Source organism: Haliotis rufescens, unplaced genomic scaffold (assembly GCF_023055435.1).
Source record: "Haliotis rufescens isolate VD_foot unplaced genomic scaffold, xgHalRufe1.0.p SCAF_11, whole genome shotgun sequence".
NCBI lineage: Eukaryota > Metazoa > Mollusca > Gastropoda > Lepetellida > Haliotidae > Haliotis > Haliotis rufescens.
Window position 1 is genome coordinate 31,539,479 of NW_025963791.1, and position 20,986 is coordinate 31,560,464.

The following is a 20,986-nucleotide window of genomic DNA, read 5'->3' on the forward strand; positions in this document are numbered from 1 at the left end:
CTATTAGTCCCACAGATAGGCATGAACGTCGTGCCACTGTCTCCATCAGAAGACAACACGCCTCATTTGATAAATGAGACTCACATACACAGTTAAGCCAGGTAAATGTTGCATAATTATACGAGGACAACAGGTAAACCTTGACGATTACTGAATATTTGATGAAAAGAGCTAAAATGGTTTTTTTTTTAGAAAATGAAACCTCTGAATGAACACTCAAAGAATATCAAATGGTTGGTAGGAATATTTGTGTCCACTTTATTTATAAAATATATCATATACATTTTCACATATATATGACGAAGTTAGGCACATACTACATATATGACAAAGCCAGGTAAATACTACACAGATAGTGAATATAGGTAGTACACAGAAGATGGTTACAGGTAAATACTACAAAGATGATGGATACAGGTAACTACTACATTGATGATAAACACAGGTAAATAACATACAGATAATGAAGCCAGGCAAACAGGTTGCGACTTGCGTGCATGGACATAGTATAAAACCAATAATTTTCAATGACGTGGTTATTACGTATAACGACCGCGCAGACCATTATGACGAATAAAAAGACATGGTTATTCAGAAACAAAGAAAAAGAAGATGCATTTAGAAGACAAATTCTTGAACCATTTGAATAATGTTAAACTAGTAATTATTTATCAGATTTTATCACCAAAATTTGTTCTCTGTCTGCCCTGAAAAAAAAGCATTGTGAAAAAATAAATTGTTCGGATTCTCCTTTCCCAGCAAAATTGCGTGCCCTGAAGAAATAACATCATGTCTCTCACAACAGTCCTCCAACACTGCAATACCATTATGGGTTGGGTCGGAATTGTAGTGTCATCTTTATTTATGCTTCATATACTACTATTTTACAGAGAGTAATTGTATATATATATTTAGTAAGCTAAACGTTGTGACATAGACCATGTACCCTGTGAGTTTCAATAGTTTTCGTTTTATACTCTGACACTAATCACTATTGTTATCGTCCACAATCCTGTTAAGGGCTTGGTTTGTTGAGCGGATACTTATCATACTACTTGGTACTGGATCTCGACAAAACCTTGCCTTTGTTAGTTGTCTTGATCTCTCTTGTAGCACGACCGAGTTAGTATGGACTACATTTGTACTCCTTCACTTCAGCATTACAACAGATGAAGAAGGATTCGCGTGCATGACAGAAAATACTCTTCAGGCCAGACACGTTACCGTCTGACGTGAGGACGTCTCTGACAAACTCTCCCGTCTCTGTCAGTTGTATGACCTTGTTGGAATTACTGTCCACCAGAAGTATGTCTCCCGTCCTGGCAGTGGAAATACCATGAGGAACACCGAGTTCTCTGTCTCCGGTAGGGACGTATCTCCACACAACATCCCCCTCTGATGTTAGACATGTCACAGACTTCTCCCCCCAGTCAGACACGAGTATGTTGCCCTTGTTGTTGACACATATGTAGTCGGGGTAGGTAAATAGTCGCATATTGTTGTATGCATTAACTGACCTCAACACGAGCCCCGACATATCCAGGATATCAACACAATAGTCTGTACTTGCTGCTAGAGATGAAGGACTCAGAACAGCGAGACTGTAGTACCCAGTACGTGTTGTAATGGTTGATAGCAACGCCAGGCCAGGGCTGACACCCACTGTGACAATTTCACATGATTCGGGGACAGCAACCAGTACCTGCTTCTCTTTCAGCTGTGTTACACCCCATGGAGATTGTTTCACACGACCCGTACTGAAACGTGGCGTCTTTCTTCTGGTGTAGAAGGATGTTATGCAGTGATTGTCCCCGTCAGTGACTACAACTGTCTGTACACCGTCTACAACCAGGACTGCGACGTCACGGATATTAAAGGACATTTTGCCACTGATCCGATAGGTATCAATGGTGTTGACCAGCATCGGTGCCTTGAGATTACCTTTACCTTTGTCATTGTGGTCAGCCGTCTCAATCTGTGGGGTCGGCTTGTCGCTTTTACTCTCTCCCCCCTTATCTCTGGTTTGCAGGTCAAAGAGGTCATGGTCACTTGACATAGGGCTCACCCAATGTATCTTCACGCATCTTTCACAGAGGTCCACTTCGCATTCAGGACACCACAAGACTCCTGCAGTTATCTCCCCTAGTTGCTGACAGATTGTGCAGCAATTGTTTGTTAACACTGCAAACATAGAATGATGTGAGTATTGTCACATGATAATTGAAATCTATTTATTCTATTTATTATATGAAATGTCTAAAGTGTTTAATACTCAGACAGAATGTAACAGCATAGACATAAACAAACCAGTAAATCAATAGTTACAACTTACATGCCATGCCTCAACGTTAATCAACCTGTAACTTAAGGGATAGACATTTCTTTTCTCGTTGATACATGTTATCGTCTAAACATAACAGCCTTCTGTAATTTTCATATGTTTTATATACCTGTTTTCACTCACTATTCATGGCATATTTTGTAAACAACTTTGGTTAGTAATATAGATTTCTCAAATCAACAAATATCCTTTAAAGTACATTTTATTTCCGTATTCTACGTTTTAATCAAACAAGACGTATCAATATAAATAATAAAATAGGTTCAACATTTAGAACGTTTTCACTTTACCTGGTTTGTTTGTCAACTTCTGTAGAATGATGCTGGGTTTGATCTGCCCCGCCCACTCCTCCACTGGCCTGCTGGGGTGGGGCACCATGGTATCTTGTCCACAGCAGGGACAGGGGATCGTCTTGGACTGAACAGCATCTGGTCTGGTTTGGATGTACTTGGTGATACATCTCTGACAGAAGGTGTGGTGGCAGGTCAGTGTACACGGGTCTGTGTACGTCTCAAAGCAGATGGAGCACGTCAGGAAATTATCCTTGATATTGTTTCCGTTCCGGGTAGCCATCTATTAAATGCATTCATAGTTTAATTAATTATACATTTCATTTTCCTCAAAACAATAATGTTATGACTGAGCTTGATTCGTATCGTTTTACAACTATTTGAATATGAATATATGTACACACGGCTGCAAACATACTTTTACCCTATACCTTTTTATCGCTTTTATGTACCGATTGATCGGTTGATAACGAATTTATCTTCTCGACATTCATGCCTACAGGTTAGCCGTATTGACAGCTGACAGACGTTACAATTAAACCGAGTTACTTCCCTTTACCCACTGCATTCGAGCAAACATAGGCTCATTTCAGAAACAACTACATGATAATTGTCATGAAACCCACGCAAATCTACGTGCATTTGCACACATCTGTATATTTTCACATACGTGTAAATGGATAAATGCAAATTCCAGTCTGCATAAATGTGTACCAACATTTATACAACCTACTTGCCAGTTCTAACTTTACAAAAGTACGGTATATTCTGTATATATTAAAAGTACGGTACACATCTGTATATTTTCACATACGTGTAAATGGATAAATCCAAATTCCAGTCTGCATAAATGTGTACCAACATTTATACAACTTACTTACCAGTTCTAACTTTACAAAAGTACGGTACATTCACCTACATGTGAAGACACAAACGACATATGTGAATGCATGCATACAAGAGGGGTATAAGTTCAACACTGCCTACAAACTGAGTCGGAATCAGGCTGAAACATGCTGCCGTATATATCCTGATAATGGACGTCGGAGCTCAGGTTCACCTTTAACATATAGTTATTTTTTAGACGTGCATGTAAATGTCCAGACTAAATGATGGCCATTGTAAAAACCACCAGGCGTGCCAAATACCTGAATTAATGCATTGCTTTTATGCCCCGAAGGATCGGTTGACAACGAGATGACAATACAACATGGTACATGGTACACAACATGTAGAATTAGTATCAGTAAATTGTTTCAATTTCTCAAATCAACGTGTGCATTCATCGGAATATGAAAGAACACCAATGGCTAACTTGCACATCGTATGACTTCTGATGGTAAATATAGTGCGAGTTCGGCCCAAACTCTACATTGCACATTGCACAGCCCCGCCTCGGAGCATAGACCTGTCGTCTATAACTCACGAGTAACCTCCCCTCCTTCTATTGAGAACACTGGTGGTACACTATCGACAGTGTCACATATAGAACGACTCATAGTAAACAAAGAACAATTGAGTGGATACGTTCACCGAAAGTAGAATTTAGGACTGCCTTTTATTTACCTTTTACCCATGTGAATGATAATACATTTTTGCTATTGTCTCTATTTTCTTAGCCTCAGTGCGATGTGATATAACACCACCGTGAGGCTATGTTTTAAAGTGATAGTGAAAGTAGGCGACTTCCTTGTTACAGCATACCATAACACTGATATCAAGGTCTGCTGATACACATATGTATCTAGAAGATGATAAATGATATTTTACAAAACCCAATTAACGCCCAGTTACAGTTACCAGTTTGACAATATCTGTGTTGACAACGACAAGATGTATCTGAAAGTCTACCTGTAAGCAGGCTGTGTGTCTGCGTGTGGACTGCCGCACTCGGCTGAACTCGCCCTTTTCCGTAACTGTTTTGTCGGCTTGCCCAAATCGTCTCCATTCGGCTGTGTCCGTAAAACTATGCATCCAGCGTCAGTATGTTTATATAACACAACGTAATGATTACATGCTGTACCGCAAAATACGTAGGGATATCGAAACTCAGAAACGACAGAAGTTGACTCGTGAAATAATACCAATGCATGTATGGTTCCTTGGTCACAACTACATGCAAACATGTGCACGTGCACCAAGTGACGGTCCTCTTTTTCATTGATTCCCGTGAGTAGTGTCTCACACAACACTCATCTCTGTACCGTCTCATCATCGTTTGGTGACCGATTAACAGAGCGACGTCTGCAACACTGGGGACATCTTTGGGCAAAAATAATACACACAGAGTTATCCCCATTGCTGCATATATTTTTGACAGAGTTATAGCCCTTACTGCTTGCTTTTCAACATTAACTCATATTCACTACATAAACACAAAAAATGTAGTAAGACGAGTTCTATGGATGAACAACTTCTTTATTACGATTCGTGCGTTTATGTTAAGTGATATCACTTGCTTGATAAAGGTGTTAGGATCTGCACCGAAACATCGCACTAATTGTAATAAAAAAGTTGTTCATCCATAGAACTCGTCTTTCTTCATCACACCAACTTCTAAATGCCACTCAAAGAAGTTAAAAAAAAATGAAATATACCCCTGGCCGGGGAGAGTAATAAGCTGTTTTCTTGTTGATATGTATCCTATGAGTTACCCCTGCATATATTTTTGACAGAGTTATAGCCCTTACTGCATGCTTTTCAACATTAACTCATATTCTCTACATAAACAAAAAAATGTAATATACCTCTGGCCGGGGAGAGTGATAACGCTGTTTTCTTGTTGATATGTATCCTATGAGATATAGGATGATATGAGATAAAAATCATGTATATTATCGCACGAGGTAAATGAAAATCTGACTAGTCTGAAGGATGGAAAGTGAGGTTATCAACTGGGTTAACCTCTGTGATAAAATTACAGATACCTTAAATCATGAATTTTAATTAACAAAATTGATTGCTTATGTAATGAGTAAATTTAAGGGTTTCTTCACTTTCGAGAAAACGTGGCTATATATGTAACATGTTTGTTCATGGCATGAACCCTCTGCTTGTGACATTTTCATAATCATCTGGAATCTGTAGCGGGTAACGGTGTGGGGTTTTATTGATGAACGAGGGGTGACTGAAGAGTTCTGAGCTTATCTGCAATACAGAACCCATGCATTCCTTCCTTACAGGCTGCGTTTGACCCAAATACTCAACCAGGAAGCATATGTTGGCAGGCAGCAAGGTGACCAGGTATTCTCTCTTGATGAAATGGAGATAATAGGAACAGCAACTCATCCATGCATCGGGACAAAGTGGCAACTTAGGGGATGATTTTGTCTCCCTTTACCCCTTTTGAGAGGTGGATAACGAATTTCAAGAGGGGAAGAAAGAGCCCCGAAGATGATCCAAGATCAGGATCGAAGACTCTCAACTTCTACCACAACGGAAAATGTTGATGAAATACATGATATGATAATGGATGATCAACTCACTACACGTCACACAGCCAATACAGTCTGAGAACATTCTGAGGAATGAACTGGCATGACAAAGGTTTCAGCACGCTGTGTCCCAGGGAGTCTGATTGGAAACGCTCCAGTTTCGTCATCTCTTGCGGGAACTTTCGTTATTTATAAGCGGATGTAGCTGATTTTCTTAAGCAATTTGTAACCATGGGTTCACCACTATCAGCCAGAGACTAGACAATAGTCAACGCAGTGGAAACATCTGACGTCTCCTCCGAAGAAGAAGGCAAAGTCAGTTCCATCAGCTGGCGAGGTGATGGTTCCAGTTTTCTCAAATTCCAAACGAATCCTACTGGTGAACTCCCTACCGACCGTTTATGGCAAATATATGCCAATATGACTTTTCAACTGCGTTAGGATATCAAGGCTAATTTTTTAACGTCGTTGATACCTCATTAAAGGTGTGTTGTTTCACCATGACAACGCACCAGTGCACAAGTCTGTTGTTGCCATGGTGTCAATGAATGACCGTGGCTTTAAAGTCCTTGAACATTCTCCATTGTTTACCATATAGGTATATGGTTTCTACTAAACTTGAAGAAAGAACTTTCTGGCAAGCAGAATGCAAATGATGAAGTCAAGGTCATTTTACACCATCCGGAGGAAGCCATCTACACCCGTGAGAACCAGATGCTCCATCAGCTTCAGAGGGAGTGGACGGTCGGGGGAAGATTGGTTGACAGTACAATTTAGTGTTGTATAGGATATGTGATAAAGTTGGTCCAGAATTTACGATTAATATTTTGACTTCATGAGTTTTACCCGTGGTGATCCAGGGTAGAATATATGTAGGTCTTCAGCAAGCCATGCTTGACAAAGGAGGTGAAAATGCTTGTGAGAAGCGACTAACGGGATCGGGTGGTCAAGCTCACTGACTTGGTTGATGCATGTCATCGTTTTCCAATTGCGTAGATCGATGCGCCTGATATCAATCACTGGGTTGTCTAGCCCAGACTCCATTATTTACATACTGCCGTCATATAGCTGGAATATTGTTGAGTGCGGCGTTAAACAACAAACAAACAAATTAACAGAACATGAAGAAATACAGCAAGGATTTCTTTCTTGGAATGGGGAATTAGGCCCATTGCATAATTAATAATTCGCATAAGAAGGATTGAAGAGTTTAATGTTTACCAAATATTAACATTCCAGATCAGAATATTTCTGCATTGTGTGGGCAAAGTTACAATGATGTTTGTCATCGGCGATTACTTTTCAAATTAACAAAACGTTCTTTGTAGATTTCTTGTCACAATCATGGTGTGTTTCCGTTCAAACGGCGGATTTCATCATGGAACAAAGAGATGGGATCTAATCTTGAGGAGAATGTTGAATCCACGCACGCACATAGCTATCGTGCGTCTTTTAGATTTCAACACATTGATGTTGATTATGATCGAATTAAAAACTACACCACAAAATTATTACTTCTACTGTTGTTTTTTACACTGGGAGCAGCGAGCATGTAAGTCCATTTTGACGTTCATGGCTATGTTTTTGTCGAAACCGTCGAAAAAATAAAACCGCCCAGTCTTACACTCATGTTTATGGCATATCTTTTGGTTTAAATTGTATGGGCAATGTTAAATAATGTTATTCCTTTGGTGACCAAATGACTGAATAGGCGGCATCCCAGGTTTTGGTGAAGACTTTTATTGATACTGAGTGTTCTATACGTTGACTGGATCTATTTTCTCGACATCATTTTCATATAAATATTTCCAGAGTAACCCCATACACATCATTTCACATGCAGTAAATGACAAACATTGAAGCCACAGCTCTAGACTAAACCTTCATCTTTCGCTTTCTATCAGACATATACTCTTTCACTTCCGTGTTTGTACAGAGAAAGAGAGATCCGTATTTATCACAAGATATATCACACATATCTTTTGATGTTAGGACATCCCTGACATACTCCCCCGACTGTCAGCTGTATCACCTTTTTGATGTCCCCGGCTACAAGCAGGATGTCTCCTGTGCTGGTAGTTGAGATACCACGAGGTTGACCGAGTGCTCTGTCTCCGGTAGGGGCGTATCTCCACACAACATGCCCCTCTGACGTCAGACATATCACAGACTGCTTCCCCCAGTCAGACACGAGTATGTTGCCCTTGTTGTTGACACACATGTAGGTGGGGTAGCTAAACAGTGTCTTGTTTTGTGTTGTCATTGACCTCAGCACGTGTCCCGCCATGTCCAAGATATCAACATAGGCCATACCACCTGCTGCTAGAGATGAAGGACTCAGAACAGCGAGACTGTAGTACACCTTGCTTGTTGTGATGGTAGAGAGCAGCACCAGGTCAGGGGTCACTTCTACTGTTACAATCTCACTGAATTCAGGGACAGCAACCATCACCTGGTTCTCCTTCAACTGTGTTATTCCCAATGGAGAGTAGACCAGGGGAAGTCTACTTTGACATGGATGATTGTTTCTTGTGTAGAACGATTTCACACACGTGTTATTGAAGTCAGTGACAACACATGTCTATATACCATTGACAACCAGGACTGTGACGTCACAAAGGTAAGGCTTATCTTCATCATCCGCCATCCTCCCGTCTATCGTGTCAACCAGCACTGGAGACGGCAGACGTGTGCCCTGATCCTGGTATGTGACGTCAATCTTCCCCAGCTGTAGGTCATCTAGGATGTGCTGGACGTTGTCAGTGTCAGGTGTAAACCTGATGTCATCTATTTTCCCTGTGTCTGCTGTGTCTGTTTCCCTGACATCCCCCTTCTCTACAGCCCCCGACTCCCAGGCCTGATACGCGTCATACAGGTCCATCTCACAGTCCGATACCAAGGCCTGGTCAATGAACTCACAATGTTGTCTGTACATCTGCATCTCAATCTCTTCATGTTTCACACCGGAGCGGAGTTGGCCGGCGTACGTCTGTGTAATGTGATTCAGTTCATCCAAGAGTTGTGTTTCTTTCTCTTTAATCTTGTTTATAGCTGTTTGACAGATTGATTTAATATTTTGCACAGTTAACTCCGTGCTTCTTGAACTATTTTGTAGTTTCTCGTTTTTCATCTCTACCTTCTTCGACCTCACCTTCAGTCTCTTCCCCATGCCAAATCTCTTCTCCAGCAGTACTGTCTTCATCTCTGGCTTCATAGACTCAATGGTGACGAGAGTTTTACAAGCTCTGTGGTAGATGATACAACATGTCTGACAAGCAGCCTTCTGACAGTCTTTACAGTGGAACTCTACATTGTTACTCTTGTGTTCTGTACACTTAATCGTCCGTCTGCCCTTTGACTTAGATGACAGGTCACAGAGGTCATGGTTCTGTAAGATAGGGCTCACCCGGTGTGTCTTCACACATCTGTCACAGAGGGCCACCTCACACTCAGGACACCACAAGGCACCTGGAGTTGTCTCCCCTATTTGCTGACAGATCGTACAACAGGTGCTTGACTTCTCTGTAAACACAAATACGAACATATTTTTTTCTGAAACCTCACAAAATGGAAACGCTAAGTAAGCAGTCTTTATTTTATTTCAGGGAAATAAGCCCGATCAAAATTGATGAATTTTTTTCAATTTAAACAGCGATTAATCAAACTGAATAATACAACTGGTTGTACTTCTTATAAACGTGTTATCACTTAACTTTGTTCATCTTCAACAAAAAGAAATCATCAAACTGGATTGACACTCGTTAATTATGTTTAATGTTTCGTGTACAAATTGTTACATATTTGTTCAATATTATTTCATAAGTGTATCTAATTCTTAAACACAATAGACGTATCAATACGAATGCCACTACTGGTTGAACATATAAATTTTGTTTTCACTTAACCTGGCGCATCTTCCTCGGTCCTGAGGGTGTCAATCAGCCCCTGTATAATGATGCTGGGTTTGATCTGCCCCGCCCACTCCTCCACTGGTCTGCTGGGATGGGGGACCTTGGTATCTTGTCGACAGAAGGCACAGGGGATCGTCTTGGACTGAACAGCATCTGGCCTGGTTTGGATGTACTTGGTGATACATCTCTGACAGAAGGTGTGGTGGCAGGTCAGTGTACACGGGTCTGTGTACGTCTTGAAGCAGATGGAGCACGTCAGGAAATTTTCCTTCACTTTCTTCTCCAACTGAGCAGTAGCCATCTGTTAAATTCGCATATTATACCGTTATAGTTTTATGTATATATATTTAGTGTACTAATACAAAAGACAACGACATAACTGATCTTGTCTCATGGAAATGTAAAGGTTTATATCCATTTGAGTGTTAGCATATATACAGATGTACATGTATGCACCGGAGCACACGTTGCCAAGTGGTTATACGTGCCACTTTCGCTGTGAGTTGCGTCTCTTAGGCGTGATCGTGTGTTGAATCCCAGTTCGCCCTGAATGTTTCTATGCGCGTTTGCATGATACTCGTGCACGTGGATTTTACCAAAGTGGCATCATAAGGCCTGCATCATTTCGTCTTTTCTTCCCATACCAAGCTGCCACGCACTGGTTTAAATGTGTGACCAATTGAGGCAAGGCACTCAAATAGCCACATAAAGGAAAATGTACATTTACGCAACGGCTTTACAACATATCTACACCTGCAAGTATATGCACTCCAGTTTGCATATATGTGGTCATATGCACACAGTGCTTCAGTCAATCTAATTAAAATCAGATATAAGTTCTCGCTGCTGCTAAACAAAGATCTGAGGACATCCCATAGTCAGAACGACCTTTCGCGAACTTTGACCGACCACTGAAACGACTAACAAGAAGTCGACATCAGCCAATTAGAAAGCAGCTTTCTCGAGCTTTGCGGCACTATTTTCAGACTACGCTTGAAAAATATGTTGACACATTTCTCTATTGATATTTTGAAAACTGAACAGACGAACATTCCCGAATGTCTAATATATGGTTGCGATTGTATGGCAGTGCTTCCCACGTACTGTGCAACGCCTCTTCTGTTCAAATGTTTATCCCAAGGAAGCGAGATAGACGATTATTTTGACGGAATCAGTCGTACGGGTCGTAACTGTCGTTCGGAATACCCCGTGGTAACGTTTTCGAGGTTGCATGATTAGAAAACACATCACTTTCTTGATATGGTAAGCGACACTTTGATTGGTCCTATGAAAGTTCGTTCTGACGTGACCCGTAATGGGATGTCCTCAGATCTTTGTTTAGCGATAGCGAGAACTAAGATCTGATTTTAACGAGATTGTGCGTCAGTGGGCTTCAGTGCTGCAATCTCACTCTTACCGCAATGATTGCCTGTGTTTCTAGCATGAGTTAATTACTGCCCTTCCTTCCAAATACTTGAACCTATCGAGGACATATCTGCACCGCCCAACTCGGCGCCTATATATACGTGTTATCTATTCACGCAAGAGTAACCTCGACCCCCTTTCACAATCAACACTGGCAGAGCACACTATCGTCTCGGCACGTAGTCACCAGCAGTTAGGTATAGGATCTATAGTTATCGAGGAACAATTGAGTGGATACGTTCACCGAAATTACAACTGGGGATTGCCTTTTATTTATATTATGTTACCGGCCAATGTCAGTATATTTGAGTAATTGTAAAATTCAGGTAGCTTCTCAACTCTCTGCCAACATAGAGTGGAATGATGTGATAACCTCTTGTTACAACAGGCATCGATTTCAAGGCGTTTTGTCACTCAGATATCTCCAGCAGATTATGTTTTATAGAAACAGTGAATGCTCAGTAACAGTTTGACATGATCTGTTTTTCAGAAAACGACAAGAGGTGACCTCATATCGGCCTTTCTGCTGGCTTTGCGTCCATGTGTGGATTGCCGCCCTCAGCTAAACTCGTCCTTTTCCGTAACCGATCACTCGGCTAGTAAATCGCAAAAACTCGCCCCTGCCCGTAACCACAAAGAAGACTCGGCCATGAATGTAAGCCGAGCGGGTAAAACTACAATAACAGGCCTGCGCCTGAACACACGCGCGAATACAATGTTTTCGCGTTTATAGTTCATCCGTTTAATTTTCGTCTAATCACATATTTACGAAGTTACTTTTTTAGAAGCTTCTCTCCTAAATATATTTAAAATATACAACGGCATTTTGAAAAAATATAGTTCCAACACTGTAATTGTATACAAAACCTGCACTTGTCTGGAGTGATCACAGCGAGAATTGACTACAAACCGGCAAAGACTTTGTTCGTTCAAACACTGTTGAAATGACCCGAGTCGACCTTGGCAGATGGACATTTCTCCTCTTGGCCTCTCATTGGTATCATCATCTTTGGCAGCTAAATGTTATTGGAAATTAAAATCTGTCAGGTGGTCTGATTTTCTTAATTATGCCAGAATAAAATAGTACCTGGTCTCACAAATAAAAATGACATTGATGTTTGTAAGGACAACATTACATTTTTGCAGGGAAATGTATTTGGAAAGCTCCTGCTTTTGTAAAGGAAGTGATGGGCCAGTGTTAGACAAAGAAGGCCCATTTGTCTTGCGACGATACTAGGCCCAAATCTAATGTATGGTTAACCCAAAGAGCATTTTTGGATTGTGTCCAAATGTGGCAAAATAGTTGTTTGTAAGCTTCTATTTATTTTAATGGTTTATAAAATTCGTTATGATCATCTGCTCTTTTATTGATGGTGAATTCACCTCTCCAGTAAGTAGTTGTCTTCCGTCAACTTTATATACTCGTTGAGTTGACGTTATATCATTGATAATACATTCAGAATAAAGTTTAAGAAAACTCTTTTTGTTGAAGATTGCATTTTCTTTTCTAAATACATCTGTGGTTGCACGAGTGCAAGCATACAAAATGTATTCCTCTTCACATACGGGTCCAGGATTGCTCGATTATATCAGGACCTAACTGAAAACGTAATTAAAGTTCCTAAATAATAGTTTTGAATACTGTAATTTTCACTTTGTTTGTTACAGTACATGTCCCCTATTACTGATCTACACCGGGTACAACGGTTACGGGAGACACTTTCTTGACTTCGACCTTGCCGCAATATCGATGTCATTCACTTTATTTCCTAGCCTTTAAATTATAATGGAGTATTATACATTTTTAGTTTCAAACATTATATATTTCATATTACTCTATGAAAACAACAATGGTTTAATTGAACTTGCCTTATAAAAGGGTACAGGTTTACTCGCATTTGCACGCGAAGATGGAAACAAATATATATACTCAAACTTGCGACTTCCATTCCAGACTAAGCTTTTTAAAGTATTCTGAATAAGTCAGACAGTCCGTAACATTTGTTTTGTGTTGAGCTTTAGAGGTTTCATGATTAGAAAACATATTCCGCTAACAATGTAATATAACAATATGAATATTTCATTTTTATTCTTTTATTACGTGTTTGTATCGTTATCTATCGTGTAGATTTTCGATCACGAACGTTGATATTACTTAATTTCGTTTATCCGACATAATCATATGCAACCAACCATGTCGGGTTAACGGGACTTGACTGTATTACAGTAAAATAATGTCATGTGGAATAAAGGCAATAAACATCACTGTACGCACATAGAGACATTCGTGTAGATTGTCGTACCTACCTTCAGCGTTGACTACAGTTGAAAACATCGCCGTGTCATGCCTGTTTGTCTGAATGTTCTGCTCTCTAGTTGGTGGGCGTAAACATTGCTATCACGGGAAAATCAGACACCCAAAGTCCAAGTCGAATGTCATAACGAAAGTACAACACGTTACTTCCTTCTACAGCAGTAATGGCTTATGTTCAATGATAAAAAGCAATATCCCAGTTCAAAAACGTGTTGTCTAAAGCTATGTGAATACTGGTAAATCTACGTTTTTACTGACTGGGTCAATGCATTGATAACAGCGATCGGCATTGCTAGCCCATTTCCGTGATCAGTCATTCGGTATGTGCAGGAAAAATTTGGATGCGGATGATGGATTTTAAATGATCAAAAGTGATGACAGTAATACGCATTAATAGTTGCGCCAATATATATGCCCCAAAAGAGATAAGAATTAACGGTTCAGTCTGTCGTCTACAGTCTCATGTGCCTTATGCAACTATCCATAAAAGACAGAATCCATTCTTTGTCGATGATAAATGTCTCTCTTCAGCGACGCTAGAAATATGTGACCATTTGCTTGAGGTACAGTAGAATTTAGTTTGGTAATGTGTGTGCGCCTTTCAGGTGTAAATACTTTGTTTATTGTCTTGACAAACTTCTACTTGAAATGAAAGGAGGTCTTTTTAAAGCAAGTGTCATATAAAACATGAAGGTTCATCTTGGTATGTAGATAAAGTATCCAATTGGTATATTTTTCGATTGACTGCAGACTGTTTAGTAACACGAAAGTCTGGTCAGCCAATCCAGTTACCTCGTCTCTGTAATAACATGGAATGTTAAAAATTGATAATTGTTTAATTTGAAGTTTACACGATATACAGCTTTTCCATTGGATGAGAGGTCGGTCACATGACCGCGAAATTGTCGTTCATAAGTGTATGAACGACGCAATTTGACGTTCATACGTTTTTCACGAGACCTTGTGCTAGAAATGACGTCAAGATTAACGGACTACTTCCACATTCCTGGTGCGGGGAATTCCCTGGTACGAATAAATACAGAAGCGTTCTTTCTTTACATTTAGACCCTTTAATCTTGATCTCAGCATTTCAGTGTACATTGAGAAATGTCGGAGGGTTTGACTGCATGATCGTTTAAGAATATCCTCGCTACGATCGAACCTATAGTGAACAAAACGAAGAAATGCACATCCAAACTATCGTAGTATCGACTCGATTCGTGTCTAGGATGATAGTGAGTCTACCACAATCTTTCAATTCACCTTACTGTCTAATTAACACATCTTTAATCACCTTTCAATGATCGACCAGCTGAACAATGATGACTCAAACATGTAACCGCCACAGGTTCATTAACAACTTCCGAAATCTCTCCCGTCACGTTTATCGTGTCGGCCATTTTGACGTCTTGTACTTGATGTAAATGTATTACGAGGCGCTGTCATTGTTATTGACTTACTGAGGTATTTCTTAACAGACATTTCTCATCTAATGAAGATATACATTTGTTGTAAAGAAACTACAAATGTTGTTTCTGTAGAGCATGTTGGACATAAGGAAATTGTCATCACAGATGTGAGTATGCCATGTTTCCGAACAGGTCGTTCCTGTGTGTAAGCAGTTCGCGCACCCACTGCTTTACTTCGCGGAAATAGATCTAAAAAGCATGAAAAAAGCATGCATGTGTGCCACGTGTCGACAAACATGTCATTGTAATTCAGTTTGGCATTAGGATTAGGATAGGCAACATCGTTAGACAGAGTAGTCATTTAGTGATCGGGATAATAATAAAAATTTGGAAAAGAAAAGAAACTTTGTAAATGTAAATTGAAGTACAACAGTAATTCTTGTCTGTAATAAAACCATCGTAAATAAATTAGTGTCTTTGCCTGTCTATTGCACTTCTTCTATTTCTGCTGAACAAAAATGGTAGCAGAGCGTGGTTAATTCGTTGTTACTCATGGTTACTGCCTGTTAGTGGATCATGGTGTTATTGGTGCAAGTTAGATTAGTTTGGATGCAGGAATAGTTCCAGTGCGAGACAGGTGAGTTAGTTGTTAGAAACAAATGTGTTTATAAGACTTAGGAATAGTGTAAGGAAGAAAATGGCTGAACCTCAAAAAGCAACCTCAGACACTGTGCTTGTGTTAAAATCTGAAACTTTAATGTCGGACTTTGGTAAAAGTAATGAGTCAAAGCCAGCTGTGGAAGAGGTTTTGTTAAAACTCAAAAAACAAAAAGCCAGTGCAAAGACTGCATTTACGAAGGCGAAAAATAAACTCTACAATATGACAGAAGGTAAGGATGTCCCAACTCGAAGGTCTGTTCGAGATCAGATGGATCAGTTGTGCATTGTCCAAGCAATGGAAGTAATGCTGATGTTGTCTGAAGAATACTCCAAAAACAATGATGTAGCAAATTCTAAAAAACTTAGCATTGAAATAACTAGACTTGAAGATGAGACTGAAAGTGCACAGCAACATGCTCAACAGTACTTAAACTGTAGATCAGATGCTAGCTCTGTACTAAGTTTACGAACAGGGATGTCAATGTTGTTCAACCAGAAACAAGAACACGGTAAAAGTCAGAAACAAGAATGTCCCGGAGAAAAAGGGAAGGACGTTGAACAGGCTCAGAATGAGTCCATAAAGACTTTTGTAAGAAGTGAACATGAATTAGGTCAACCAAAGGACATGTTCACGGTTGGTAGGTCACATGTTGAACCCAGTTCTCTTTCGAATAAACCAGACAAAAGCGCGATTGGACATGACATGTGGAAGCAGCTGCAGAGAGTTTCTATGTCAGTGTTTGCAGGTGATGTCAGGTCTTATCAGAGCTGGAAGGCAGCATTCATTGCATGTATTGATAACTCACCAGCAACACCAGAATACAAGCTATTGCAATTGCGGCAGTATTTAGCAGGTGAAGCTCTTAGAGTGATTAGGGATTTGGGGCATAATGCAGTTGCTTATCAAGTAGCTCTTGAGAGATTAGAGAGGAAGTTTGGTGGCATGAGGCGCCAGATTGCTTTACATCTTGAAGAGTTAGACAATTTCAAACCCATTCGCCCAGGTCATGCAAAAGATTTAGATAGATTTGCTGACATGCTGGATGCTGCTGTAGTTAACCTCCGTGAATCTGACAGAGTAGAAGAATTAGGAAATGGTCTTCTTTATATGAAGTTGCTAAAAAAGATGACTGAAGCCATGGTTACAGAGTATCAACGTTGGGTATTTGATAGACAAAGACAAGAGTCAGTTGAAACTCTGAGAGAATGGGTGCTCCAAGAAGCAGAATTTCAAACAATTGCAGCTGAAACCATTCATGGTGTCTGTGATAAGTCATTAAAATCTGAACATAAAAGAACTCCTCGTACATTCCTTGGGCATGACAGTAACCAGAAACCTGGTGGGCATTATGCTGGAGTAAAGAGTTTGTGCATAGTATGCAAAGAGCCACATGATGTTTGGAATTGTAGAAAGTTCACAGCTTTAAAAGTGCAGGACAGATGGAACAAAGCAAAGGAGTTAAATCTTTGCTTTCGTTGCTTAGGAAGCAACCATCGTGGTAAACACTGTTGGCGAACAAGATTATGTGGCATGAATGGATGCAGAAGCAACCATAACAGGCTGCTACATGTGGATAGGGATAGGGTTGATTCAACTGCTGATGTTGAAAAAGCTTCAGTTCCATTAAACAAAATAGAACATACAGACAATAGTTCAAAAGAACAAGCAGAACGATCACATGCAACTAACATGGCATCGAACGTTGCTTCAAAATCTTCATTCATTGGGCTTAGAACAGTGCCAGTAATCCTCAAACATGGGAATCGCAGAGTTACTGTTAATGCTTTGCTAGATGACGCCAGCACAAGGTCCTATATTAATGCAGACGTTGCTGCAGAGCTAGGACTGCAAGGTAAAACTAAACAAGTCACTGTGAATGTGTTGAATGATGAGAAAGCCACATTTGAAACAATGCCAGTAGAATTTGGACTGGAAAGTAAAGGTGGTGAGGTTGATGTTAATATTTCTGCTTTCACAACAACTAAGGTTACAGGTGATTTGCAGGTTGTTGACTGGCAGAAATATGGCAAACTATGGACACATCTGCAAGATATAGACTTTCCTAAAATTGCATCCCCTCCTATTGTCGATGTCCTGATAGGCATGGATAATTCAGAACTTCACTATTCCTACTCAGAGGTACGTGGGAATCCAGGTGAACCTCTTGCACGGTTAACGCCCCTTGGCTGGACTTGTATAGGGAACATTGCAGGGACAGGCTCTGATAATCAGACTCACTTTTCTAGTACATTCTTCTCTCATTCAAATGCTGATGATCAAGATTTGAATATGTTGTTGCATAGGTTTTGGGAAGTTGAGAAATTCCAGTCTAAAGAGACTGAAAACATAAGCCCTGAAGACAAGAATGTATACAACAGGGTGAAAGATGCCTTGACGTATGAGGATGGTCACTATCAAATAGGCATACCATGGAAGAAAGAGGTACATGCCTTACCATCAGATAACTATCAGATGGCTCTAAGTCGTCTTGAGAGTACAGAGAAGAAATTAGAAAAGGATGAGACTATAGCTGCTGCATATGATACTGTCATTTCACAGTATCACACAAACGGATATATCAGGAAAGTACCTACTGAAGAAATGACAAATACAGGAAAGTGGTATTTGCCTCATTTCCCGGTTGTACGTTTGGATCGTCTCACAACAAAAGTGAGAATTGTATTTGATGCCTCAGCCAAATACAAGGGTATTTCTTTGAATGAAGTTATCCACCAAGGTCCCAAACTGCAGAGGGAACTTTTTGATGTATTGTTACGATTTAGACGCAACCCAGTAGCACTTATGAGTGATATTGCCGAGATGTACCTACAGGTCAAAATCTCTCCCGATGATCGGCCCTATCACAGATTCTTATGGAGGTCCATGAAACGAGATGAGCAACCCACAGAGTATGAGTTTAGTCGAGTGGTATTTGGGGTGAATGCATCTCCTTTCTTAGCACAGTTTGTAAGTCAGGAAAATGCCAAGAAGCATCAGGGTGATCTCCCATTAGCAGCAGAAACTGTGCAAAAAGCAACATATATGGACGATAGCATGGACTCTGTGGAGGATGACAATACAGCTATTGAGTTGTATAGACAGTTGGTAGATCTTTGGAGTAGAGCTGGGATGCGCCCTAGAAAGTGGCTTTCAAATTCCCACCAAGTACTCAATCAGATACCTGTTGAAGACAGATTGTCAGAAGTTCAGTTGAACAGTAGCTACTTACCTTCAGCAAAGACGCTCGGTCTCATGTGGATAGCTGAAAGAGATGTCTTTACTTTCACTTCCCACATACCTGAAATGAACTCCACGATATCTAAAAGAATCTTTCTTCGTCAAATAGCAAAGCTATTTGATCCTTTAGGATTTCTTGCACCCTTTACTGTGAGGGCAAAGATCATTTTGCAAGAAATGTGGACAGCAGGGTTAGATTGGGATGAAGAACTAGACAATAATCTGAAAAGGAAAGCATGTCAGTGGTTCATGGAACTGGAAGATCTTGCACTTATCCAGGTACCAAGATGTTTGCGCTGTGGTCACGAGGTCAAAGAAACTACACTCCACAGCTTTGTAGATGCATCTGAGGATGCATATGGTGCTGTAGTGTATGCTGTGAATACTTACCAGAATGATGAAATCTCCAGTGTCATAATTGCTGCAAAAGGACGAGTAGCACCACTGAAACCCATTAGCATTCCACGCATGGAATTTATGGCAGCTGTTACTGGACTCAGATTATCTGTTGCAATAACAAAGGCATTGGAAGTGTCAATAGATATCGTAACATTTTGGACAGACAGTTCAAATGTGTTGTCATGGATAAAGAACCATAGCCGAACATTCAAACCCTTTGTTGCAAACAGAGTCAGTGAAATTCAAGAGATTACGAATCCATATCAATGGCGGTATGTACCAACTGCTAAAAATCCAGCAGATATGTTGACCAGAGGAATAGCTGCATCAAAGTTGATTGATAATCAAAGTTGGTGGTCAGGACCCCCTTTCTTGACTAGAGATGAAGGTGAATGGCCCCAAAGACTATCTGAAATAGAAAGTAAAAAGACATGTAAGCTAGAAAATGAAACTCTGAAAGAAAACAAGATCATTACAATGGTAGTGAACAAATCATCGTGTGATGAATGGAGACTAAAAGCTACAAGATACTCAGATTGGAAAAGACTGGCAAGAATCCAAGCTTGGGTATACAGATTCTTGAACAACTGTGTTGCACAAAATCATCAAAGGATCTCCGGGGAACTAACAGCAGAAGAAATTGAAACTGCACAGTTCAAAATCATAGCACAAGTGCAGAGAGAAGAATTTCCAGCTGAATACTCCTGCCTTGATAAGAGAAAACCATTGCCAACCAACAGTAAACTCTTGGGATTACAACCGAAGTTGGATGAATGTGGAGTGATGAGATCTGATGGACGATTGGCTTATGCTGAGCATCTATCTCCAGAGTCAAGGTTTCCAATCATCTTGCCACGCAGAAACTGGATCACAACATTGATTGTGAAATCTTATCATGAGGAAGGACAGCATGTTACCGGAACTAATCAGACATTAGCGGCACTCTCAGCGAAGTTTTGGATCCTCTCTGGTAGAGAGGAAATTCGAGAATGGGAGCGGGTATGTTCACAATGTCGAAAACAGAAAGCAAAAGTGGCGCACCAGATCATGGCTCCTCTCCCAGAAATGAGACTAACACCTTCTCTACGTGCTTTCACACAGGCTTGACTTGACTTTGCTGGACCCTTCTTTACAGTACAGGGGAGAGGAAAAGCAAAGCAGAAGCGCTATCTTTGCCTCTTCACGTGTCTAGCTTCAAGAGCTGTGCATCTTGAAATCGCACATGGAATGGACACAAATTCATTTCTTAATGCCTTTTATCGCATGGCCAGTCGCAGAGGACTTCCAGAGGACATTGTGTGTGATAATGGGACAAACTTTGTTGGAGCAAAAAAGGAGCTCAAAGAACTGGTCTCATGTCTGGACAATGATGCTGTTAAACGAACATTAGCGAATCGTGGTACCAAGTGGAAGTTTAATCCTCCCTGTGCGCCCCATTTCGGAGGTGTGTTCGAGACCATGATCAAGGCAGCCAAGAAAGCTATCTCTGCTATATTAGGTCAAAGTGACGTAAATGATGAAGAGCTCATGACAGCGTTTATTGGAGCAGAAGCCTTGATCAATTC

At 40.4% G+C, this 20,986-nt stretch overlaps 4 protein-coding genes across 5 annotated transcripts in view; 1 reads left to right on the forward strand and 3 right to left on the reverse strand.

Annotated features, from left to right (window-relative positions):
- LOC124132530 overlaps window positions 1–20,986 on the reverse strand; it is a 50,732-nt gene that overhangs the window by 10,452 nt on the left and 19,294 nt on the right. The window lies entirely within an intron of this gene.
- On the reverse strand, window positions 230–4,637 carry LOC124132541 (tripartite motif-containing protein 3-like). 2 transcript variants are annotated; one of them, XM_046496487.2, is made up of 3 exons: window positions 4,483–4,637; window positions 2,632–2,914; window positions 230–2,181 (listed from the first exon to the last, which is right to left on the reverse strand). In XM_046496487.2, the coding sequence occupies exons 1-3, from the start codon at window positions 4,603–4,605 to the stop codon at window positions 1,124–1,126; spliced, it is 1,464 nt and encodes a 487-aa protein (XP_046352443.2). In that variant the 5' UTR covers window positions 4,606–4,637; the 3' UTR covers window positions 230–1,123. The 2 variants fall into 2 exon arrangements, with proteins under 2 accessions (XP_046352443.2, XP_048248513.1); XM_048392556.1 differs by having other exon boundaries at window positions 4,432–4,620.
- LOC124132547 (E3 ubiquitin-protein ligase TRIM56-like) lies at window positions 7,260–13,855 on the reverse strand. The gene is made up of 3 exons (XM_046496495.2): window positions 13,709–13,855; window positions 9,971–10,277; window positions 7,260–9,587 (listed from the first exon to the last, which is right to left on the reverse strand). Exons 2-3 carry the CDS (start codon window positions 10,275–10,277, stop codon window positions 8,647–8,649), a joined length of 1,248 nt encoding a protein of 415 aa, XP_046352451.2. The 5' UTR covers window positions 13,709–13,855; the 3' UTR covers window positions 7,260–8,646.
- Window positions 15,822–20,528, forward strand: LOC125378095. Its single transcript, XM_048392946.1, has 2 exons — window positions 15,822–16,422; window positions 17,578–20,528. The coding sequence occupies exons 1-2, from the start codon at window positions 15,822–15,824 to the stop codon at window positions 20,526–20,528; spliced, it is 3,552 nt and encodes a 1,183-aa protein (XP_048248903.1).